This window comes from Oncorhynchus masou, chromosome 6, assembly GCF_036934945.1.
Source record: "Oncorhynchus masou masou isolate Uvic2021 chromosome 6, UVic_Omas_1.1, whole genome shotgun sequence".
Classification (NCBI taxonomy): Eukaryota; Metazoa; Chordata; class Actinopteri; order Salmoniformes; family Salmonidae; genus Oncorhynchus; species Oncorhynchus masou.
Genome location: NC_088217.1, coordinates 2,693,867 through 2,720,213, shown reverse-complemented (window position 1 = coordinate 2,720,213; position 26,347 = coordinate 2,693,867). Strand labels below are relative to the sequence as shown.

General features: G+C 45.9%; 1 protein-coding gene across 1 annotated transcript in view; it reads right to left on the bottom strand.

Annotated features, from left to right (window-relative positions):
• LOC135541232 (endothelin-3-like) overlaps nucleotides 1-26,347 on the bottom strand; it is a gene marked incomplete at its 3' end in the record, with an annotated part of 100,769 nt that overhangs the window by 73,384 nt on the left and 1,038 nt on the right. The window contains exon 2 of the mRNA XM_064967330.1: nucleotides 6,587-6,845. Within this exon, the coding sequence (XP_064823402.1) occupies nucleotides 6,587-6,845 (259 nt within the window). The remainder of the gene's footprint in view (nucleotides 1-6,586; nucleotides 6,846-26,347) is intronic.

Sequence of the window (26,347 nt, the reverse complement as noted above, 5' to 3'; positions counted from 1 at the left end):
TCTATGTGTCAGGGGGTGTTCTATGTGTCAAGGAGTCAGGGGGTGTTCTCTGTGTCAGGGAGTCAGGGGGTGTTCTATGTGTCAGGGGGTCAGGGGGTGTTCTATGTGTCAGGGGGTGTTCTATGTGTCAGGGGGTCAGGGGGGGGTGTTCTATGTGTCAGGGGGTGTTCTATGTGTCAGGGGGTGTTCTATGTGTCAGGGGGTGTTCTATGTGTCAGGGGGTCAGGGGGTGTTCTATGTGTCAGGGGGTGTTCTATGTGTCAGGGAGTCAGGGGGTGTTCTATGTGTCAGGGGGTCAGGGGGTGTTCTATGTGTCAGGGTGTCAGGGGTTGTTCTATGTGTCAGGGAGTCAGGGGGTGTTCTATGTGTCAGGGAGTGTTCTATGTGTCAGGGAGTCAGGGGGTGTTCTATGTGTCAGGGGGTGTTCTATGTGTCAGGGAGTCAGGGGGTGTTCTATGTGTCAGGGAGTCAGGGGGTGTTCTATGTGTCAGGGGGTGTTCTATGTGTCAGGGAGTCAGGGGGTGTTCTATGTGTCAGGGAGTCAGGGGGTGTTCTATGTGTCAGGGAGTCAGGGGGTGTTCTATGTGTCAGGGGGTGTTCTATGTGTCAGGGAGTCAGGGGGTGTTCTATGTGTCAGGGAGTCAGGGGGTGTTCTATGTGTCAGGGGGTGTTCTATGTGTCAGGGAGTCAGGGGGTGTTCTATGTGTCAGGGGGTCAGGGGGTGTTCTATGTGTCAGGGGGTCTTGGAGTGTTCTATGTGCGGTGGACAACAGGAGGGGGCTTGGTTTCAACTTTCTGGTGTGTTAAAATTAAATAAAGTTTGTTTTAATGATGTAAGTATATATATTTTGTATCATATGTGACACGTTTCACACATCACTATTTTTTTGGGGGGCATAAATGTCTTCTGGAACATGTGATTTTTCATTTCCTTTTATACCGAACCTGTATTCCATCTGCAAATACAAATAACACTGTTAAATTGTTGGTTGTCATGTAGCGTCTGTCCATAAAGTGAGTGTTGATATTGATATTGATATCTACCTCGGCCGTTTTGAAAGAAATACCTTTTTCTACGTTTCTCAACAACATTGCTGCCCTGAATTTAGCAGGCGGTATCGACAGATCCACTGGAAAAAGTCCTGGGCTATTTTCTGCACATGCCACAGTCAGTGTGATCCTGGAATTAAATGGTCCCAGCCTGCCGTGTAGTATTCATCTATGTATACTGGTTTAGCTACATTTTCAGACATTATAAGTTTCACATTTTATCAAAAAGTCATTTCCATCGCAAGCAAATAAATATATATATATTGAACCTAGTCAGAAAGTTAATTAAGAACGGCCTAGGAACAGTGGGATAATTGCCTTGTTCAGAGGCAGATTTTTACCATGTCAGCTCGGGGATTTGATCTAGCAACCTTTGCGGTTATTAGTCCCAATGCTCTAACCACTAGGCTACCTGCCGCCCCAAGTTAAAGAATACTGTTACTTAGCTAGCGAACATTAGCTTGCTGGCTCGCCAGCTAACTCTGCATATATGATCTGTGTAGTAATGTTATTAGAATCAGACATCCATGTTAATTGCTAGGTGTTGAACCTCGACGGTGAGCTTTATCTACCTGGAGATTCATACTACAGCTATGACAAACAGTTTGTTTTGGATTGGTGGTAGTATGATTTGAGATTTTTCCGGTTCATTGTTTTGCTAGCGAGCTACATGTCTAAACAAAAGCCTCCACTTTGCCAGATTACATTTCATGAACAGGTGTACATGTCTAGACAATAGTGACCCATCCACTTAGCTAGATGTGACTTGGGGGGGTGGATATAGCATTTCTTTCACAAGACCCATCAATTTAGACAAGCTTGTCTGGGTAAGAATCATCTAATAAATATAAAATATTTATAAAAAAAAAAAATCTGGACCCTTTCAGTTTTTAATATTGCAAATATCTAAGTAACAATGTCACTGTACCGTTTACACTTTCTGTATGCTGTGCATGTGACAGAGTTTTAATTTTATATACTGTGTGTTACCAGAGACGGCAATGTGAACAACAACATGACCTGCACCAAAGTCAGATTAGGATATAGGCAAAGGACTCAATAAAGTGTATTTTTACCAGGAGTTTTTCCTAATTGGAGGCTACTACTTTTACCATTTTTAGTCTTTAAATATTTGGATGTTTACTAAACTACTCACTGTGTTTAAAACATGGCCTCACATGTGAATCCTTAAAGAGATGGGTGGGGCTAAGGCTTAAGAGGGTGTGAACAATGCTGAATGGGTGTAGACAAAGAATACATTCAAAACTGGTAAACAAGTTTATCAACTTTCAAAGCACAATTACTTGCCCACTGTTCCTCAGCTATATATATATATATATATATATATATATATATATATATATATATATATATATATATATATATATATATATATATATATATATATATATACCATTGTGTTGGAGTCTTATACAATATAAAAAACATCATTTGAAATGCTGCTACATAGGACATATCTCTGTCCCTCTCTCTGTCTCTCTCTCTCTCTCTCTGTCTCTCTCTCTCTCTCTGTGTCTCTCTCTGTGTCTCTCTCTGTGTCTTTCTCTGTGTCTCTCTCTGGGCAACAACACAAGGATACTCTCTCTCTCTCTCTCTGGGCAACAACACAAGGATACTCTCTCTCTCTCTGGGCAAGAATATGAGGATTCTCTCTCTCTGGGCAACAGCATGAGGATCCTCTCTCTCTCTCTCTCACACTCTCTGGGCAACAGCACGAGGATCCTCTCTCTCTCTCTCTGGGCAACAACAAGATGATCCCTCTCTCTCTCTCTCTCTCTAGGCAACAGCACGAGGATCCCTCTCTCTCTCTCTCTGGGCAACAGCACGAGGATCCTCTCTCTCTCTCTCTGGGCAACAACAAGATGATCCCTCTCTCTCTCTCTCTCTCTAGGCAACAGCACGAGGATCCTCTCTCTCTCTCTCTGGGCAACAGCACGAGGATCCTCTCTCTCTCTCTGGGCAACAACAAGAGGATCCCTCTCTCTCCCTCTCTCTGGGCAACAGCACGAGGATCCTCTCTCTCTCTCCCTCTCTCTCTGGGCAACAACAAGAGGATCCCTCTCTCTCTCTCTGGGCAACAACAAGAGGATCCCTCTCTCTCTCTCTCTCTGGGCAACAGCACGAGGATCCTCTCTCTCTCTCTGGGCAACAACAAGAGGATCCTCTCTCTCTCTCTCTCTCTAGGCAACAGCACGAGGATCCTCTCTCTCTCTCTGGGCAACAACAAGAGGATCCCTCTCTCTCTCTCTCTGGGCAACAGCACGAGGATCCTCTCTCTCTCTCTCTCTCTCTCTCTCTAGGCGACAACAAGAGGATCCCTCTCTCTCTCTCTCTCTGGGCAACAGCACGAGGATCCTCTCTCTCTCTCTGGGCAACAACAAGAGGATTCTCTCTCTCTCTCTTTCTGGGCAACAACATGATAATCCTCTCCCTATCTTTCTGGGCAACAACATGATAATCCTCTCCCTCTCTTTCTGGGCAACAACATGATAATCCTCTCCCTATCTTTCTGGGCAACAACATGATAATCCTCTCCCTCTCTTTCTGGGCAACAACCTGAGAATTCAGTCCCTCTCAATTAAATTCAAATGGGCTTTATTGACATGTTTCCCATGACAATGAAGGCAAGGCAATTGAGACTAGAATAGGGCCTTCAAGCAGCTGTAGACACTGAGACATTAACAGGGCCTTCAAGCAGCTGTAGACACTGAGACAATAACAGGGCCTTCAAGAAGCTGTAGACACTGAGACGATAACAGGGTCTTCAAGCATGTGTAAACATTGAGACCCTACAACTGAAGACAGACTGACAAGAGAGGGAGGGAGAAAGAAAGTGCGAGATATACAGGCGGAGAGACAGAGGGAGTGGGACAAAGAAGTAGAACTAGAGGGAGAGTGATACAGGCAGGGAGAATACTGCGTGGAAAGAGGTGGGGTTTAGGGGAGGTCAGTGTTGGGGTTAGGGGAGGTCAGTGGCAGGAATGGGGTTTAGGGGAAGTCAGTGTTGGGGTTAGGGGAGGTCAGTGGCAGGAATGGGGTTTAGGGGAGGTCAGTGGCAGGAATGGGGTTAGGGGAGGTCAGTGGCAGGAATGGGGTTAGGGGAGGTCAGTGTTGGAGTTAGGGGAGGTCAGTGGCAGGAATGGGGTTTAGGGGAGGTCAGTGGCAGGAATGGGGTTAGGGGAGGTCAGTGGCAGGAATGGGCTTAGGGGAGGTCAGTGTTGGGGTTAGGGGAGGTCAGTGGCAGGAATGGGGTTAGGGGAGGTCAGTGTTGGGGTTAGGGGAGGTCAGTGGCAGGAATGTGGTTAGGGGAGGTCAGTGGCAGGAATGGGCTTAGGGGAGGTCAGTGTTGGGGTTAGGGGAGGTCAGTGGCAGGAATGGGCTTAGGGGAGGTCAGTGGCAGGAATGGGCTTAGGGGAGGTCAGTGTTGGGGTTAGGGGAGGTCAGTGGCAGGAATGGGGTTAGGGAGGTCAGTGTTGGGGTTAGGGGAGGTCAGTGGCAGGAATGTGGTTAGGGGAGGTCAGTGGCAGGAATGGGCTTAGGGGAGGTCAGTGGCAGGAATGGGGTTAGGGGAGGTCAGTGGCAGGAATGGGCTTAGGGGAGGTCAGTGTTGGGGTTAGGGGAGGTCAGTGGCAGGAATGGGCTTAGGGGAGGTCAGTGGCAGGAATGGGCTTAGGGGAAGTAAGGGTCGAGATCAGGGGAGTTTAGCCACGCTCAAGGTTCTAAACGATATCATAACCGCCTTCGATAAAAGACAATACTGTGCAGCCTTCTTCATTGACCTGGCCAAGGCTTTCGACTCTGTCAATCACTGCATTCAGACTCAATAGCCTTGGCTTCTCAAATGACTGCCTCGCCTGGTTCACCAACTACTTCTCAGATAGATTTCAGTGTGTCAAATCGGAGGGTCTGTTGTCCAGACCTCTGGCAGTCTCTATGGGGGTGCCACAGGGTTCAATTCTCGGGCCAACTCTTTTCTCTGTATATATAAATGATGTCGCTCTTGCTGCTGGTGATTCTCTGATCCACCTCTACACAGACGACACCATTCTGTATACAGCTGGCCCTTCTTTGGACACTGTGCTAACAAACCTCCAAACGAGCTTCAACGCCATACAACACTCCTTCTGTGGCCTCCAACTGCTTTTAAATGCTAGTCTAACTAAGTGCTCTTCAACCGTTTGCTTTCCGCACCCTCCCTCCCGACTAGCATCATTAATCTGGACAGTTCTGACTTAGAATATGTGGACAACTACCTAGGTGCCTGATTAGACTGTAAACTCTCCTCCCAGACTGACATTAAACATCTCCAATCCAAAAATGTAATCTAGAATCTGCTTCCTATTTCACAACAAAGCCTCCGTTCACTCATGCTGCCAAACATACCCTCGTAAAACTGACTATCCTACCGATCCTTGACTTCGGCGATGTCATTTACAAAATAGGGGTCAGTGGAGGTCAGGGTTAGTGGAGGTCAGGGTTAGTGGAGGTCAGGGTTGGGGTTAGTGTAGGTCAGGGTTAGTGGAGGGCAGGGTTAGCAGAGGTCAGTGTTGGGGTTAGGGTTGGGGTTAGTGGAGGTCAGGGGTAGTGGAGGTGAGGGTTAGTGGAGGTCAGGGTTGGGGTTAGTGGAGGTCAGGGTTAGTGGAGGTCAGGGTTAGTGGTGGTCAGGGTCAGGGTTAGTGGAGGTCAGGGTTAGTGGAGGTCAGGGTTAGTAGAGGTCAGGATTAGTGGAGGTCAGGGTTAGTGGAGGTCAGGGTTAGTGGAGGTCAGGGTTAGTGGAGGTGAGGGTTAGTGGAGGTCAGGGTTGGGGTTAGTGGAGGTCAGGGTTAGTGGAGGTCAGGGTTAGTGGTGGTCAGGGTCAGGGTTAGTGGAGGTCAGGGTTAGTGGAGGTCAGGGTTAGTAGAGGTCAGGGTTAGTAGAGGTCAGGATTAGTGGAGGTCAGGGTTAGTGGAGGTCAGGGTTAGTGGAGGTCAGGGTTAGTGGAGGTCAGGGTTAGTGGAGGTCAGGGTTGGGGTTAGTGGAGGTCAGGTTTAGTGGAGGTCAGGGTTAGTGGAGGTCAGGGTTAGTGGAGGTCAGGGTTAGTGGAGGTCAGGGTTAGTGTAGGTCAGGGTTAGTGGAGGGCAGGGTTAGCAGAGGTCAGTGTTGGGGTTAGGGTTGGGGTTAGTGGAGGTCAGGGGTAGTGGAGGTGAGGGTTAGTGGAGGTCAGGGTTGGGGTTAGTGGAGGTCAGGGTTAGTGGAGGTCAGGGTTAGTGGTGGTCAGGGTCAGGGTTAGTGGAGGTCAGGGTTAGTGGAGGTAAGGGTTAGTAGAGGTCAGGATTAGTGGAGGTCAGGGTTAGTGGAGGTCAGGGTTAGTGGAGGTCAGGGTTAGTGGAGGTCAGGGTTAGTGGAGGTCAGGGTTAGTGGAGGTCAGGGTTGGGGTTAGTGGAGGTCAGGGTTAGTGGAGGTCAGGGTTAGTGGAGGTCAGGGTTAGTGGAGGTCAGGGTTAGTGGAGGTCAGGGTTCGGCCTGTCACTACTCACTCTGGTGTGTTGATCCAGATGATGTCCAGGTGACAGTAGTAGACACACTCCTTGTCTCTGTAGCTGTAACACGTGCAGCGCTTGTCTCTACGCCGCGCCTCAGTGATGTTCCGGTACCCATTGCTGCTGGCCCCACCTACACCGCTGGCCACACCCACACTGCTGGCCCCACCCACTGTGGTTGACCTGGAGACCAAGTTCATCTCAGTGGTCTCCAACTCTTCCCTCTCGACAACATCTTTACTGGGGGCTGAAGAACCTACATGGACATAGGAAGAGTTAATGATGAATACAATTAACAACATGTTGTGTACATTTCTTTTTGAAATAAAAATGTATTTTATATTGTAATGTAAAAGCACTTTGTGATGGTGTTGAAATGTGGCCCGTTTCAGGAAACCAGGCCTTTGTCTCGGGTCACTACTTCACAGGAGAACATAAAGGAAAAATACATGTTTTGGGGGGCAGAAATTCCTTCTGGAACATGTGCTTTGTCATGTGCTTTAATGACAAACATGTATGCAATCTGTAAATACGAATACAATTGTTAAATTAGGAGCCTAGTTGGTTAAGTCAACGCTACCCATGATTGGCTGACATTATGAGTGGGCTGGACATGCCGAGAGATGAGTTTGGATTGGTCTGCCATGTAGCCTGCTTCTGTCTATTTGAAGCTGTAATCCTATCTAAGGTGTCTTTAAAAAAAACATCATTACGTGGTAAAACAAAAGACTCCAATTATCCATTTCAATAGAACATCACTGCAACAAGTATCCATTTCAATAGAACATCACTGCAACAAGTATCCATTTCAATAGAACATCACTGCAACAAGTATCCATTTCAATAGAACATCACAGGCAACAAGTATCCATTTCAATAGACCATCACTGCAACAAGTATCCATTTCAATGGAACATCACTGCAACAAGTATCCATTTCAATAGAACATCATTGCAACAAGTATCCATTTCAATAGAACATCACTGCAACAAGTATCCATTTCAATAGAACATCACTGCAACAAGTATCCATTTCAATAGAACATCACTGCAACAAGTATCCATTTCAATAGAACATCACTGCAACAAGTATCCATTTCAATAGAACATCACTGCAACAAGTATCCATTTCAATAGAACATCACAGGCAACAGTATCCATTTCAACAGAACATCACTGCAACAAGTATCCATTTCAATAGAACATCACTGCAACAAGTATCCATTTCAATAGAACATCACTGCAACACGTATCCATTTCAATAGAACATCACTGCAACAAGTATCAATTTCAATAGAACATCACTGCAACAAGTATCCATTTCAATAGAACATCACTGCAACAAGTATCCATTTCAATAGAACATTACTGCAACAAGTATCCATTTCAATAGAACATCACTGCAACAAGTATCCATTTCAATAGAACATCACTGCAACAAGTATCCATTTCAATAGAACATCACAGGCAACAGTATCCATTTCAATAGAACATCACTGCAACAAGTATCCATTTCAATAGAACATCACTGCAACAAGTATCCATTTCAATAGAACATCACTGCAACAAGTATCCATTTCAATAGAACATCACTGCAACAAGTATCCATTTCAATAGAACATCACTGCAACAAGTATCCATTTCAATAGAACATCACTGCAACAAGTATCCATTTCAATAGAACATCACTGCAACAAGTATCCATTTCAATAGAACATCACTGCAACAAGTATCCATTTCAATAGAACATCACTGCAACAAGTATCCATTTCAATAGAACATCACTGCAACAAGTATCCATTTCAATAGAACATCACTGCAACAAGTATCAATTTCAATAGAACATCACTGCAACAAGTATCCATTTCAATAGAACATCACTGCAACAAGTATCCATTTCAATAGAACATTACTGCAACAAGTATCCATTTCAATAGAACATCACTGCAACAAGTATCCATTTCAATAGAACATCACTGCAACAAGTATCCATTTCAATAGAACATCACTGCAACAAGTATCCATTTCAATAGGACATCACTGCAACAAGTATCCATTTCAATAGAACATCACTGCAACAAGTATCCATTTCAATAGAACATCACAGGCAACAGTATCCATTTCAATAGAACATCACTGCAACAAGTATCCATTTCAATAGAACATCACTGCAACAAGTATCCATTTCAATAGAACATCACTGCAACAAGTATCCATTTCAATAGAGCATCACTGCAACAAGTATCCATTTCAATAGAGCATCACTGCAACAAGTGTTTCAGACCACTCTAGTCTGAGTGCACCAGAGTGCAGAATAGCTGATGAATTAACGAACGCTCAACACCAGCTGAATACGGCCGGTGTCAGTAAACGTCAGCAAAAAAAGCGTAGTTAAATTGTTGCCAAGAGCACAGTTCCAGTCACCAACGCTCTGGATAACATTATTTAAGGAAAGGGGTTGCAGTCTGTCGTGAAGCTTTCATCCATGTGTATGGGTAAGAGTCTAGCTACTGTTTCAGATATAAGACGTTTCTAATTTGGTCAGAAAGTTGTTTTCATCGCAAGTTAACCACCTCTACGGGATCGGTGTCTCTGTACCGGGACGGTTGATGCTAACCTGCGCTAATGTGACTCGAATGATGTTGTAAGTAGCAGCCATCTTTCCAGCTCTAAGACGTGTCTTGTTTGGGCAGAAAGCTTCCGTTGTTGTTCATCTAACTGTGGTGTCCAATTTACAGTAGCTGTTACAGTGAAAAAATACAGTGGTATTGTTTGAGGAGAGAGAACAGGAACAAAACACTTTTATCACGGCAACTGGTTTGATATATTCCCCTCTGAAGGTAAATGATGTTCTTACATTCAGTAATCTGGCTCTGATTTATCATCCTGAGGGTCTCAGAGATACAATTGAGCATAGTTTTGTTAAATAAAATACATTTTTATATTCAAATGTAGGAACTGGGTTCTACAATTTGAACCCTTGCTGTCTCTGGCTCCACACCCACCTCACCCAGCTATATAGATGTGTGAAGGTTAGTGTATTTTCTGTAGGGAAGCTAATGATCCATCATGAATGACATTCAGATGATGAAGTGAAAAAATAGGTCCGTGGATTATCTTTTATTATCTTGTATTATCTTTTACCAGATCTAATATGTTGTATTCTCCTACATTAATTTCACATTTCCACAAACTTCAAAGTGTTTCCTTTCAAATGGTATCAATAATATGCATATCCTTCTGGTCCTGAGCTACAGGCAGTTAGATTTGGGTATGTCATTTTAGGTCCTGAGCTACAGGCAGTCAGATGTGGGTATGTCATTTTAGGTCCTGAGCTACAGGCAGTTAGATTTGGGTATGTCATTTTAGGTCCTGAGCTACAGGCAGTCAGATGTGGGTATGTCATTTTAGGTCCTGAGCTACAGGCAGTTAGATTTGGGTATGTCATTTTAGGTGGAAATTAAAAAAATGGGTCCGATCCTTAAGAGGTTTTAAAGCTTACTGTTAGCTACCAAGCTAGCTAGCTGACATTAGATGGCTGGCTCGCTAGCTAACATTACGTTTATGATCTGTGTGTAGTAATGTTATCTCAGAATGTCATTTCGCATTGCTAGTTATAGCCTAATGCTAACTAGCTAACTAGCTAACAATGAACCTATTTGGTTAACATTAGCTAGCTATGACAATCTGTTTGTATTGCTAGTACTCCATCGATTAGGATTATGATTCATTGTTTAGCTAGCTACATGTCTAAACAAAAGACTCCACTTCGCCAGATGCTTACATCACCGATCAAGTTAGCCAGGTGTGTCTGGGGGTGATTACGACCATCTACTGTATAATAATGCCTAAATATCTGGAATTTGTCTTTCAGCATCAGTTGAACAAACCTGACTCTCCTCACCAGTCATACAAGGAGAATGGTCTAATGCCTCCCATCAGAAAGACCTGTAGAACACACCTGGCTCTCCTCATACAAGGAGAATGGTCTAATGTCTCCCATCAGAAAGACCTGTAGAACACACCTGACTCTCCTCATACAAGGATAATGGTCTAATGCCTCCCATCAGAAAGACCTGTAGAACACACCTGACTCTCCTCATACAAGGAGAATGGTCTAATGCCTCCCATCAGAAAGACCTGTAGAACACACCTGACTCTCCTCACCAGTCATACAAGGAGAATGGTCTAATGCCTCCAATCAGAAAGACCTGTAGAACACACCTGACTCTCCTCCACCAGTCATACAAGGAGAATGGTCTAATGCCTCCCATCAGAAAGACCTGTAGAACACACCTGGCTCTCCTCATACAAGGCGAATGGTCTAATGTCTCCCATCAGAAAGACCTGTAGAACACACCTGACTCTCCTCATACAAGGAGAATGGTCTAATGTCTCCCATCAGAAAGACCTGTAGAACACACCTGACTCTCCTCACCAGTCATACAAGGAGAATGGTCTAATGTCTCCCATCAGAAAGACCTGTAGAACACACCTGGCTCTCCTCATACTAGGAGAATGGTCTAATGTCTCCCATCAGAAAGACCTGTAGAACACACCTGAATCTCCTCATACAAGGAGAATGGTCTAATGCCTCCCATCAGAAAGACCTGTAGAACACACCTGGCTCTCCTCATACAAGGAGAATGGTCTAATGTCTCCCATCAGAAAGACCTGTAGAACACACCTGACTCTCCTCACCAGTCATACAAGGAGAATGGTCTAATGCCTCCCATCAGAAAGACCTGTAGAACACACCTGACTCTCCTCACCAGTCATACAAGTAGAATGGTCTAATGCCTCCCATCAGAAAGACCTGTAGAACACACCTGGCTCTCCTCATACAAGGAGAATGGTCTAATGTCTCCCATCAGAAAGACCTGTAGAACACACCTGACTCTCCTCACCAGTCATACAAGGAGAATGGTCTAATGCCTCCCATCAGAAAGACCTGTAGAACACACCTGACTCTCCTCATACAAGGATAATGGTCTAATGCCTCCCATCAAAAAGACCTGTAGAACACACCTGACTCTCCTCATACAAGGAGAATGGTCTAATGTCTCCCATCAGAAAGACCTGTAGAACACACCTGACTCTCCTCATACAAGGAGAATGGTCTAATGCCTCCCATCAGAAAGACCTGTAGAACACACCTGACTCTCCTCACCAGTCATACAAGGAGAATGGTCTAATGTCTCCCATCAGAAAGACCTGTAGAACACACCTGACTCTCCTCATACAAGGAGAATGGTCTAATGCCTCCCATCAGAAAGACCTGTAGAACACACCTGGCTCTCCTCATACAAGGAGAATGGTCTAATGTCTCCCTGACACCTGACTCTCCTCATACAAGGAGAATGGTCTAATGTCTCCCATCAGAAAGACCTGTAGAACACACCTGACTCTCCTCATACAAGGAGAATGGTCTAATGCCTCCCATCAGAAAGACCTGTAGAACACACCTGGCTCTCCTCATACAAGGAGAATGGTCTAATGTCTCCCATCAGAAAGACCTGTAGAACACACCTGACTCTCCTCATACAAGGAGAATGGTCTAATGCCTCCCATCAGAAAGACCTGTAGAACACACCTGACTCTCCTCATACAAGGATAATGGTCTAATGCCTCCCATCAGAAAGACCTGTAGAACACACCTGACTCTCCTCACCAGTCAAACAAGGAGAATGGTCTAATGCCTCCCATCAGAAACACCTGTAGAACACACCTGACTCTCCTCATGCAAGGAGAATGGTCTAATGTCTCCCATTAGAAAGAGAGCTGCCCAAACACAGGTTACCCCTGAAGCATGAGGACAAGCAGCGAGTGGTGACCTTCATCAACAACCACACAGAGGATAATGCCATAGTGTTACCAGGACACCTGAAGCATGAGGACGAGCAGCGAGTTGTGCCCTTCATCAACAACCACACAGAGGATAATACCATAGTGTTACCAGGACACCTGAAGCATGAGGACGAGCAGCGAGTGGTGACCTTCATCAACAACCACGCAGAGGATAATGCCATAGTGTTACCAGGACACCTGAAGCATGAGGACGAGCAGCGAGTGGTGACCTTCATCAACAACCACGCAGAGGATAATGCCATAGTGTTACCAGGACACCTGAAGCATGAGGACGAGCAGCGAGTGGTGACATTCATCAACAACCACACAGAGGATAATGCCATAGTGTTACCAGGACACCTGAAGCATGAGGACGAGCAGCGAGTGGTGACCTTCATCAACAACCACACAGAGGATAATGCCATAGTGTTACCAGGACACCTGAAGCATGAGGACGAGCAGCGAGTGGTGCCCTTCATCAACAACCACACAGAGGATAATGCCATAGTGTTACCAGGACACCTGAAGCATGAGGACGAGCAGCGAGTGGTGACCTTCATCAACAACCACGCAGAGGATAATGCCATAGTGTTACCAGGACACCTGAAGCATGAGGACGAGCAGCGAGTGGTGACCTTCATCAACAACCACGCAGAGGATAATGCCATAGTGTTACCAGGACACCTGAAGCATGAGGACGAGCAGCGAGTGGTGACCTTCATCAACAACCACACAGAGGATAATGCCATAGTGTTACCAGAACACCTGAAGCATGAGGACGAGCAGCGAGTGGTGACCTTCATCAACAACCACACAGAGGATAATGCCATAGTGTTACCAGGACACCTGAAGCATGAGGACGAGCAGAGAGTGGTGACCTTCATCAACAACCACACAGAGGATAATGCCATAGTGTTACCAGGACACCTGAAGCATGAGGACGAGCAGCGAGTGGTGACCTTCATCAACAACCACACAGAGGATAATGCCATAGTGTTACCAGGACACCTGAAGCATGAGGACGAGCAGCGAGTGGTGACCTTCATCAACAACCACACAGAGGATAATGCCATAGTGTTACCAGGACACCTGAAGCATGAGGACGAGCAGCGAGTGGTGCCCTTCATCAACAACCACACAGAGGATAATGCCATAGTGTTACCAGGACACCTGAAGCATGAGGACGAGCAGCGAGTGGTGACCTTCATCAACAACCACACAGAGGATAATGCCATAGTGTTACCAGGACACCTGAAGCATGAGGACGAGCAGCGAGTGGTGACCTTCATCAACAACCACACAGAGGATAATGCCATAGTGTTACCAGGACACCTGAAGCATGAGGACGAGCAGCGAGTGGTGACCTTCATCAACAACCACACAGAGGATAATGCCATAGTGTTACCAGGACACCTGAAGCATGAGGACGAGCAGAGAGTGGTGACCTTCATCAACAACCACACAGAGGATAATGCCATAGTGTTACCAGGACACCTGAAGAATGAGGACGAGCAGCGAGTGGTGACCTTCATCAACAACCACACAGAGGATAATGCCATAGTGTTACCAGGACACCTGAAGCATGAGGACGAGCAGCGAGTGGTGACCTTCATCAACAACCACACAGAGGATAATGCCATAGTGTTACCAGGACACCTGAAGCATGAGGACGAGCAGCGAGTGGTGCCCTTCATCAACAACCACACAGAGGATAATGCCATAGTGTTACCAGGACACCTGAAGCATGAGGACGAGCAGCGAGTGGTGACCTTCATCAACAACCACACAGAGGATAATGCCATAGTGTTACCAGGACACCTGAAGCATGAGGACGAGCAGCGAGTGGTGCCCTTCATCAGCAACCACACAGAGGATAATGCCATAGTGTTACCAGGACACCTGAAGCATGAGGACGAGCAGCGAGTGGTGACCTTCATCAACAACCACACAGAGGATAATGCCATAGTGTTACCAGGACACCTGAAGCATGAGGACGAGCAGCGAGTGGTGACCTTCATCAACAACCACACAGAGGATAATGCCATAGTGTTACCAGAACACCTGAAGCATGAGGACGAGCAGCGAGTGGTGACCTTCATCAACAACCACACAGAGGATAATGCCATAGTGTTACCAGAACACCTGAAGCATGAGGACGAGCAGCGAGTGGTGACCTTCATCAACAACCACACAGAGGATAATGCCATAGTGTTACCAGGACACCTGAAGCATGAGGACGAGCAGCGAGTGGTGCCCTTCATCAACAACCACACAGAGGATAATGCCATAGTGTTACCAGGACACCTGAAGCATGAGGACGAGCAGCGAGTGGTGACCTTCATCAACAACCACACAGAGGATAATGCCATAGTGTTACCAGGACACCTGAAGCATGAGGACGAGCAGCGAGTGGTGACCTTCATCAACAACCACACAGAGGATAATGCCATAGTGTTACCAGGACACCTGAAGCATGAGGACGAGCAGCGAGTGGTGACCTTCATCAACAACCACACAGAGGATAATGCCATAGTGTTACCAGGACATCTGAAGCATGAGGACGAGCAGCGAGTGGTGACCTTCATCAACAACCACACAGAGGATAATGCCATAGTGTTACCAGAACACCTGAAGCATGAGGACGAGCAGCGAGTGGTGACCTTCATCAACAACCACACAGAGGATAATGCCATAGTGTTACCAGAACACCTGAAGCATGAGGACGAGCAGCGAGTGGTGACCTTCATCAACAACTACACAGAGGATAATGCCATAGTGTTACCAGGACACCTGAAGCATGAGGACGAGCAGCGAGTGGTGACCTTCATCAACAACTACACAGAGGATAATGCCATAGTGTTACCAGGACACCTGAAGCATGAGGACGAGCAGCGAGTGGTGACCTTCATCAACAACCACACAGAGGATAATGCCATAGTGTTACCAGGACACCTGAAGCATGAGGACGAGCAGCGAGTGGTGACCTTCATCAACAACCACACAGAGGATAATGCCATAGTGTTACCAGGACACCACCCAGGACACCACCCAGGACACCACCCAGGACACCAACACGTTGGTGTAAAGCTGCTGCCGTCCCATGTGACAAAAGCAACAGTCTCTACAAGGAATCGATGACAACACTTGGTATGTATACAGCCAGGTCCATCTACTATCCTTCTGACCCTATACAGCCAGGTCCATCTACTATCCTTCTGACCCTATACAGCCAGGTCCATCTACTATCCTTCTGACCCTATACAGCCAGGTCCATCTACTATCCTCCTGACCCCATGTAGCCAGGTCCATCTACTATCCATCTGACCCCATGTAGCCAGGTCCCATCTACTATCCTTCTGACCCAGGTCCCATCTACTATCCTTCTGACCCTATACAGCCAGGTCCCATCTACTATCCTTCTGACCCTATACAGCCAGGTCCATCTACTATCCTTCTGACCCTATGTAGCCAGGTCCCATCTACTATCCTTCTGACCCTATACAGCCAGGTCCATCTACTATCCTTCTGACCCTATACAGCCAGGTCCCATTTACTATCCTTCTGACCCTATACAGCCAGGTCCCATCTACTATCCTTCTGACCCTATACAGCCAGGTCCATCTACTATCCTTCTGACCCTATGTAGCCAGGTCCCATCTACTATCCTTCTGACCCTATACAGCCAGGTCCCATCTACTATCCTTCTGACCCTATGTAGCCAGGTCCCATCTACTATCCTTCTGACCCAGGTCCATCTACTATCCTTCTGACCCAGGTCCCATCTACTATCCTTCTGACCCCATACAGCCAGGTCCCATCTACTATCCTTCTGACCCCATACAGCCAGGTCCCATCTACTATCCTTCTGACCCAGGTCCATCTACTATCCTTCTGACCCTATACAGCCAGGTCCATCTACTATCCTTCTGACCCTATACAGCCAGGTCCCATCTACTATCCTTCTGACCGTATGTAGCCAGGTCCCATCTACTATCCTTCTGACCCTATGTAGCCAGGTCCCATCTACTATCCTTCTGACCCTATGTAGCCAGGTCCCATCTACTATCCTTCTGACCCAGGTCCCATCTACTATCCTTCTGACCCTATACAGCCAGGTCCATCTACTATCCTTCTGACCCTATACAGCCAGGTCCATCTACTATCCTTCTGACCCTATACAGCCAGGTCCATCTACTATCCTTCTGACCCTATACAGCCAGGTCCATCTACTATCCTTCTGACCCCATACAGCCAGGTCCATCTACTATCCTTCTGACCCTATACAGCCAGGTCCCATCTACTATCCTTCTGACCCAGGTCCCATCTACTATCCTTCTGACCCTATACAGCCAGGTCCCATCTACTATCCTTCTGACCCTATGTAGCCAGGTCCCATCTACTATCCTTCTGACCCTATGTAGCCAGGTCCCATCTACTATCCTTCTGACCCTATACAGCCAGGTCCATCTACTATCCTTCTGACCCTATACAGCCAGGTCCATCTACTATCCTTCTGACCCTATACAGCCAGGTCCCATCTACTATCCTTCTGACCCTATACAGCCAGGTCCATCTACTATCCTTCTGACCCTATGTAGCCAGGTCCCATCTACTATCCTTCTGACCCTATGTAGCCAGGTCCCATCTACTATCCTTCTGACCCTATGTAGCCAGATCCCATCTACTATCCTTCTGACCCTATGTAGCCAGGTCCATCTACTATCCTTCTGACCCTATGTAGCCAGGTCCCATCTACTATCCTTCTGACCCTATGTAGCCAGGACCATCTACTATCCTTCTGACCCTATACAGCCAGGTCCCATTTACTATCCTTCTGACCCTATACAGCCAGGTCCATCTACTATCCTTCTGACCCTATACAGCCAGGTCCCATTTACTATCCTTCTGACCCTATACAGCCAGGTCCATCTACTATCCTTCTGACCCTATGTAGCCAGGTCCCATCTACTATCCTCCTGACCCTGGTCCATCTACTACCCTTCTGACCCTATACAGCCAGGTCCATCTACTATCCTTCTGACCGTATGTAGCCAGGTCCCATCTACTATCCTTCTGACCGTATGTAGCCAGGTCCCATCTACTATCCTTCTGACCCTATGTAGCCAGGTCCCATCTACTATCCTTCTGACCCTATGTAGCCAGGTCCCATCTACTATCCTTCTGACCCAGGTCCCATCTACTATCCTTCTGACCCTATACAGCCAGGTCCATCTACTATCCTTCTGACCCTATACAGCCAGGTCCATCTACTATCCTTCTGACCCTATACAGCCAGGTCCATCTACTATCCTTCTGACCCTATACAGCCAGGTCCATCTACTATCCTTCTGACCCTATACAGCCAGGTCCATCTACTATCCTTCTGACCCTATACAGCCAGGTCCCATCTACTATCCTTCTGACCCTATACAGCCAGGTCCATCTACTATCCTTCTGACCCCATACAGCCAGGTCCATCTACTATCCTTCTGACCCTATACAGCCAGGTCCCATCTACTATCCTTCTGACCCCATACAGCCAGGTCCATCTACTATCCTTCTGACCCTATGTAGCCAGGTCCCATCTACTATCCTTCTGACCCTATACAGCCAGGTCCATCTACTATCCTTCAGACCCTATACAGCCAGGTCCCATCTACTATCCTTCTGACCCTATACAGCCAGGTCCATCTACTATCCTTCTGACCCTATGTAGCCAGGTCCCATCTACTATCCTTCTGACCCTATGTAGCCAGGTCCCATCTACTATCCTTCTGACCCTATACAGCCAGGTCCATCCACTATCCTTCTGACCCTATGTAGCCAGGTCCCATCTACTATCCTTCTGACCCTATACAGCCAGGTCCCATTTACTATCCTTCTGACCCTATACAGCCAGGTCCATCTACTATCCTTCTGACCCTATGTAGCCAGGTCCCATCTACTATCCTTCTGACCCTATACAGCCAGGTCCATCTACTATCCTTCTGACCCTATACAGCCCGGTCCATCTACTATCCTTCTGACCCTATACAGCCAGGTCCATCTACTATCCTTCTGACCCTATACAGCCAGGTCCATCTACTATCCTTCTGACCCTATAAAGCCAGGTCCATCTACTATCCTTCTGACCCTATACAGCCAGGTCCATCTACTATCCTTCTGACCCTATACAGCCAGGTCCATCTACTATCCTTCTGACCCTATACAGCCAGGTCCATCTACTATCCTTCTGACCCTATGTAGCCAGGTCCCAACTACTATCCTTCTGACCCGATACAGCCAGGTCCCATCTACTATCCTTCTGACCCTATGTAGCCAGGTCCCATCTACTATCCTTCTGACCCGATACAGCCAGGTCCCATCTACTATCCTTCTGACCCTATACAGCCAGGTCCATCTACTATCCTTCTGACCCTATGTAGCCAGGTCCCATCTACTATCCTTCTGACCCGATACAGCCAGGTCCATCTACTATCCTTCTGACCCTATACAGCCAGGTCACATCTACTATCCTTCTGACCCTATACAGCCAGGTCCATCTACTATCCTTCTGACCCTATACAGCCAGGTCCATCTACTATCCTTCTGACCCTATACGGCCAGGTCCATCTACTATCCTTCTGACCCTATACAGCCAGGTCCATCTACTATCCTTCTGACCCTATACAGCCAGGTCCATCTACTATCCTTCTGACCCTATACAGCCAGGTCCATCTACTATCCTTCTGACCCGATACAGCCAGGTCCCATCTACTATCCTTCTGACCCTATACAGCCAGGTCCATCTACTATCCTTCTGACCCTATACAGCCAGGTCCATCTACTATCCTTCTGACCCTATACAGCCAGGTCCATCTACTATCCTTCTGACCCGATACAGCCAGGTCCATCTACTATCCTTCTGACCCTATACAGCCAGGTCACATCTACTATCCTTCTGACCCTATACAGCCAGGTCCCATCTACTATCCTTCTGACCCTATACAGCCAGGTCCATCTACTATCCTTCTGACCCTATACAGCCAGGTCACATCTACTATCCTTCTGACCCTATACAGCCAGGTCACATCTACTATCCTTCTGACCCTATACAGCCAGGTCCCATCTACTATCCTTCTGACCCTATACAGCCAGGTCCATCTACTATCCTTCTGACCCTATACAGCCAGGTCCATCTACTATCCTTCTGACCCTATACAGCCAGGTCCATCTACTATCCTTCTGACCCCATACAGCCAGGTCCCATCTACTATCCTTCTGACCCTATACAGCCAGGTCCATCTACTATCCTTCTGACCCTATGTAGCCAGGTCCCAACTACTATCCTTCTGACCCTATACAGCCAGGTCCATCTACTATCCTTCTGACCCTATACAGCCAGGTCCCATCTACTATCCTTCTGACCCTATACAGCCAGGTCCATCTACTATCCTTCTGACCCTATACAGCCAGGTCCATCTACTATCCTTCTGACCCTATACAGCCAGGTCCATCTACTATCCTTCTGACCCTATACAGCCAGGTCCATCTACTATCCTTCTGACCCTATGTAGCCAGGTCCATCTACTATCCTTCTGACCCTATACAGCCAGGTCCATCTACTATCCTTCTGACCCTATACAGCCAGGTCCATCTACTATCCTTCTGACCCTATACAGCCAGGTCCATCTACTATCCTTCTGACCCTATGTAGCCAGGTCTCATCTACTATCCTTCTGACCCTATGTAGCCAGGTCCATCTACTATCCTTCTGACCCTATACAGCCAGGTCCATCTACTATCCTTCTGACCCGATACAGCCAGGTCCATCTACTATCCTTCTGACCCTATACAGCCAGGTCCCATCTACTATCCTTCTGACCCTATACAGCCAGGTCCATCTACTATCCTTCTGACCCTATGTAGCCAGGTCCCATGTACTATCCTTCTGACCCTATACAGCCAGGTCCATCTACTATCCTTCTGACCCTATACAGCCAGGTCCATCTACTATCCTTCTGACCCGATACAGCCAGGTCCCATCTACTATCCTTCTGACCCTATGTAGCCAGGTCCCATCTACTATCCTTCTGACCCTATGTAGCCAGGTCCCATCTACTATCCTTCTGACCCTATACAGCCAGGTCCATCTACTATCCTTCTGACCCTATACAGCCAGGTCCATCTACTATCCTTCTGACCCTATACAGCCAGGTCCCATCTACTATCCTTCTGACCCTATACAGCCAGGTCCCATCTACTATCCTTCTGACCCTATACAGCCAGGTCCATCTACTATCCTTCTGACCCTATACAGCCAGGTCCATCTACTATCCTTCTGACCCGATACAGCCAGGTCCATCTACTATCCTTCTGACCCTATACAGCCAGGTCCATCTACTATCCTTCTGACCCTATACAGCCAGGTCCATCTACTATCCTTCTGACCCTATACAGCCAGGTCCATCTACTATCCTTCTGACCCTATACAGCCAGGTCCCATCTACTATCCTTCTGACCCAGGTCCATCTACTATCCATCTGACCCTATGTAGCCAGGCCCATCTACTATCCTTCTGACCCTATACAGCCAGGTCCCATCTACTATCCTTCTGACCCTATACAGCCAGGTCCATCTACTATCCTTCTGACCCTATGTAGCCAGGTCCATCTACTATCCTTCTGACCCGATACAGCCAGGTCCATCTACTATCCTTCTGACCCTATACAGCCAGGTCCCATCTACTATCCTTCTGACCCTATGTAGCCAGGTCCCATCTACTATCCTTCTGACCCTATACAGCTAGGTCCATCTACTATCCTTCTGACCCTATACAGCCAGGTCCATCTACTATCCTTCTGACCCTATACAGCCAGGTCCATCTACTATCCTTCTGACCCTATACAGCCAGGTCCCATCTACTATCCTTCTGACCCCATACAGCCAGGTCCCATCTACTATCCTTCTGACCCCATACAGCCAGGTCCATCTACTATCCTTCTGACCCTATACAGCTAGGTCCATCTACTATCCTTCTGACCCTATACAGCCAGGTCCATCTACTATCCTTCTGACCCTATACAGCCAGGTCCATCTACTATCCTTCTGACCCTATACAGCCAGGTCCCATCTACTATCCTTCTGACCCCATACAGCCAGGTCCATCTACTATCCTTCTGACCCTATACAGCTAGGTCCATCTACTATCCTTCTGACCCTATACAGCCAGGTCCATCTACTATCCTTCTGACCCTATACAGCCAGGTCCCATCTACTATCCTTCTGACCCCATACAGCCAGGTCCATCTACTATCCTTCTGACCCTATACAGCTAGGTCCATCTACTATCCTTCTGACCCTATACAGCCAGGTCCATCTACTATCCTTCTGACCCTATACAGCCAGGTCCATCTACTATCCTTCTGACCCTATACAGCCAGGTCCCATCTACAGTTGAAGTCGGAAGTTTACATACACTTAGGTTGGAGTCATTAAAACTTGTTTTTCAACCACTCCACACATTTCTTGTTAAAACAAACTGTAGTTTTCGCAAGTCTGTTAGGACATCTACTTTTGCAGGACACAAGTAATTTATCCTACAATTGTTTACAGACAGATTATTTCACTTATAATTCACTGTCTCACTATTCCAGTGGGTCAGAAGTTTACATACATACAGACTGTGCCTTTAAACAGCTTGGAAAATTCCAGAAAATGATGTCATGGCTTTAGAAGCTTCTGATAGGCTAATTGACATAATTTCAGTCGGTTGGAGATGTACCTGTGGATGTATTTCAGGGTCTACCTTCAAACTCAGTGCCTCTTTGCTTGACATCATGGGAAAATCAAAAGATATCAGTCAAGACCTCAGAAAAAACATTGTAGACCTCCACAAGTCTGGTTCATCCTTGGGATTATTATTGTGGGAAGCATGTGGAAGGCGACCCAAAACGTTTGACCCAAGTTAAACAATTGAAAGGCAATGCTACCAAATACTAATTGAGTGTATGTAAACTTCTGACCCACTGGGAATGTGATGAAAGAAATAAAAGCTGAAAGAAATCATTCTCTCTACTATTATTCTGACATTTCACATTCTTAAAATAAAATGTTGATCCTAACTGACCTAAAACAGGGAATTTTTAAGAGGATTAAACGTCAGGAATTGTGAAAAAGTTGAATGTATTTGGCTAAGGTGTATGTAAACTTCAGACTTCAACTGTACTATTTAACACCTCGCAAGTGTGGCTTGTTTGGTGTCTGCTGTGAAGAAATACTTGAAGGCCCGCACCATTTCTTCACCAACTAACTAACTAAGAAATACCACACCAACTACTTCATTGTTGTATGGAGGGAAACACGTGTGGACTGCAGTGGCCAAAACAAAAACAAGTTTGTCCACCTGGCGGACCATGCACAAGCTCCACCACAGTCTGGACCTTCTCTTCCTGATCACAGGCCTCACCAAGTTTGCCCCCGACTGGTGCTTCGGCCTCATCAAGCAGCGCTTCAGGAAGACCAGAGTGAACACGTTGTCTGAGATCGCTGGTGTTGTGTAGGACAGCACAGAGACGGGGGTCAACATCCCACAGCTGGTTGGACTGGAAGATGATACGGTGGAAAGCAACAACACCTGACTCCATACTTTAGGCTGCTGCCACAGATCAAGCAGTACCAGCACTTCAGGTGAACATCATGTTCATTACATTGTATGAGGTCGTTCTTCTTATCTAAACTTTGGAGGAGAATTGATATTGGTTATTTCCTGTTTTACAGCTTCGATGCTCTGGAGTCTGGTGTTGTTGGCTCCAAGGAGCGTTCAGGCTCAGTCGGGACCAGGTTTCAGCTGCTGCGCAACACTGACGTCCTTCCTCCTATAGATGGTTTGCCTTACAAAGCACCACCTGGACTGGACAAACTTATGTTCTTGAGCTGATCAGGGAGTTTTTGTGACGAAGAGGCTATGGACATCACATGCCCTGCACCAACAAAGGCAAGGGCAGGACAGAAACAGGCTCTCAGAATATAGATTAGAGTTGGATAGGTTTGGACACACCAGTCATCAACACTATCTGCTGTGCCTCTATTCACATGATTCTCTCCTAACACTCCTAACACTCCACACTCCTAACACTCCACACTCCTAACACTCCACACTCCTAACACTCCACACTCCTAACACTCCACACTCCTAACACTCCACACTCCTAACACTCCACACTCCTAACACTCCACACTCAACTCCACACGTTGCTGCTACTATTTTTCATAGTAGCAGCATATAACTATATAACTACCTCGTCTATCACTGGTATTGTTATTGATATTGTTCTTGTACATAGTGTATATTATTTATATTGACTATATTTCTGATATTGCTCCTATGCATGTAACCATTTGGCTGTACCATTTACACCTTCTGTAGAGATCCATCCACTTAGCTAAATGTGGTTGGGAGTTAGAGCATTTCTTTCACATAACCCATCAAGTGTGTCTGGGTCAGCGTCATCTAATAAAAATAAATAATAATAAAATATTTTTAATCTGGACACTTTGTTTACCTGAATTTTTCCTTATTGTAGGCACTTTTAGTCTTAATCTTTACTACACTACTCACTCTGTTTAGCACAGTAATGTGAACAACAACATGACCTGCACCAAAGTCAGATAAGGATGTAGGCCAAAGACTAGATCAAGTTTATTTTTACCTGGAGTTTTTCCTTATCTAATTTTTTAAATCATTTTTAGTCTTAATCTTTGGTTGTTTACTAAAATACTCAGTGTTTAAAACATGGCCTCACATGTGAATCCTTAAAGAGATGGGTGGGGCTAAGGCTTAAGAGGATGTGAACGATGCTGAATGGGTGTAGACAAAGAAGAGCTCTCCAGCAGGTGTACCAAAACATTCAAGGGCCATTTTCTCAAAAGTGGGTTTACAAGTTTATTGACTTTCAAAGCAGAATGCTGATTTACATTTCCATTGTTCCTCAAATGCAGTGTATTATATATATATATATAATTTGGTAGCGCCGTGTCTCTACTTTTATCCAATGTAAAAAAACACAATTTCAAATTCATCTACATAAGACCGAATTGAGGCGGTCGGTCACAAATGGCACCCTATTCCCAAATGGCACCCTATAGTGCACTGTGTTTGACCAGGGCCCCTAGGGAACAATGTGCTATTTGGGATACGTCCATCCATCTGGAACAGGAAATGACAGTGGGGTGACTGATTGGAGATGGGGCTGATGGACTTCATGCTTGTATAAAGAAAGACAGCTTTTCACTGCGTTGAGAAATCAAATTCCTCCAGTCAGGAGACAGAAACAGACCAATTTCAGCCGATCGGTCACAAATATTAATAATATTAAAAAGGGTAAAAAGGGCTTCATAAATAATGACAGTATTTTTTACAACCTTGGAAAATAGAATAGGAATAATTTTGATTCAATATCTACACTACGTGACCAAAAGTATGTGGACACCTGCTCGTCGAACATCTCATTCCAAAATCATGGCCATTAATATGGAGTTGCCTCCCCCCTTGCTGCTATAACAGTCTCCACTCTTCAGGGAAGGCTTTCCACTAGATGTTGGAACATTGCTGAGGGGATATGCCACAAGAGCATTAGTGAGGTCGGGCACTGGCTCACATAGACCTGGCTCACAGTCAGAGTTGCAATTCATCCCAAAGTTGTTCGATGGGGGTTGAGGTGAGGGCTTTGTGCAGGTGAGTCAAGTTCTTCCACACCGATCTCAACAAACCATTTCTATATGGACTTTGCTTTGCTTTGTGCATTGGGGCGTTGTCATGCTTTCCACAAAATTGGAAGCACAAAATCCTCTAGAATGTCATTGTATGCTGTAGCGTTAATATGTCCCTTCAATGGAACTAAGGGGTCTAGCCCGAAACATGAAAAACAGCCCCAGAACATTTGACGAACTGGCTAGCTGGAAAGGTGGCATCCTATGACGGTGCCACCTTGAAAGTCACTGAGCTCTTCAGTAAGGCCATTCTACTGCCAATACTATATATATATATAGATATAATGTTTGTCTATGGAGATTGCATGACTGTGTGATAGATTTTATACACCTGTCAGCAACGTGTGTGGCTAAAATTGCCGAATCCACTAATTTAAAGGGGTGTCCACATAACGTTTGTATATATATATATATATATACTGTATCTACATTCAATGAAGTGTCCTGACTCCCCCAGTACTAAAATACCAATGACTAAATATGCAGTGATCGCTGAAGGTATTCCAAGAACGTCTATCCCACCCCTGGATGCGGGTTACAACGGATTTCTTAACAGCATCCCGAGGCTAATTGAGGAAAGGGGAGAAAGTGTCTGGGAAGAATAGACCTGTAGTTGATTTACTAGGTTTCACACTAGGCTTTTAAGTAACCCCAAAATATTTCACAGCGATGTGCATGCACTGTGGTCTCAAAGGGCACTGCAGAGTCACTGAGTAAACGTGCCCAAACCCCCAACCTTCAAAATCATTTTTCTTTTTAAATTGGTAATGAATGCTCCTCATTTAAATGAATATTCAAATTTAATATTCAATATAAAATAAATACTCTTGAAGAAAAACTTTAAACATATTTCAACTTGAAGCACTGACACTGATAGATTAAATACACATTCATGAAATCTTATACATACATGAACATTACTGCTACTTCTTCGAAGGAAGATATCTGTGGACATTCATGTTCTGACAGGAAGATACATTTAAAACATGTTTTTTTATTGAAGTAGACTAATAAAAGTAAAAGTTCAGTTTACATCGAATGTAGACTACCTGTATTTAATCTCTTAGTGTCCTGTCTCTCCAGTAGAAACAACAGTTTAATAACTCACAACTCACAACTATTTAATCTCTCTGTGTCCTGTCTCTCCAGTAGAAACAACAGT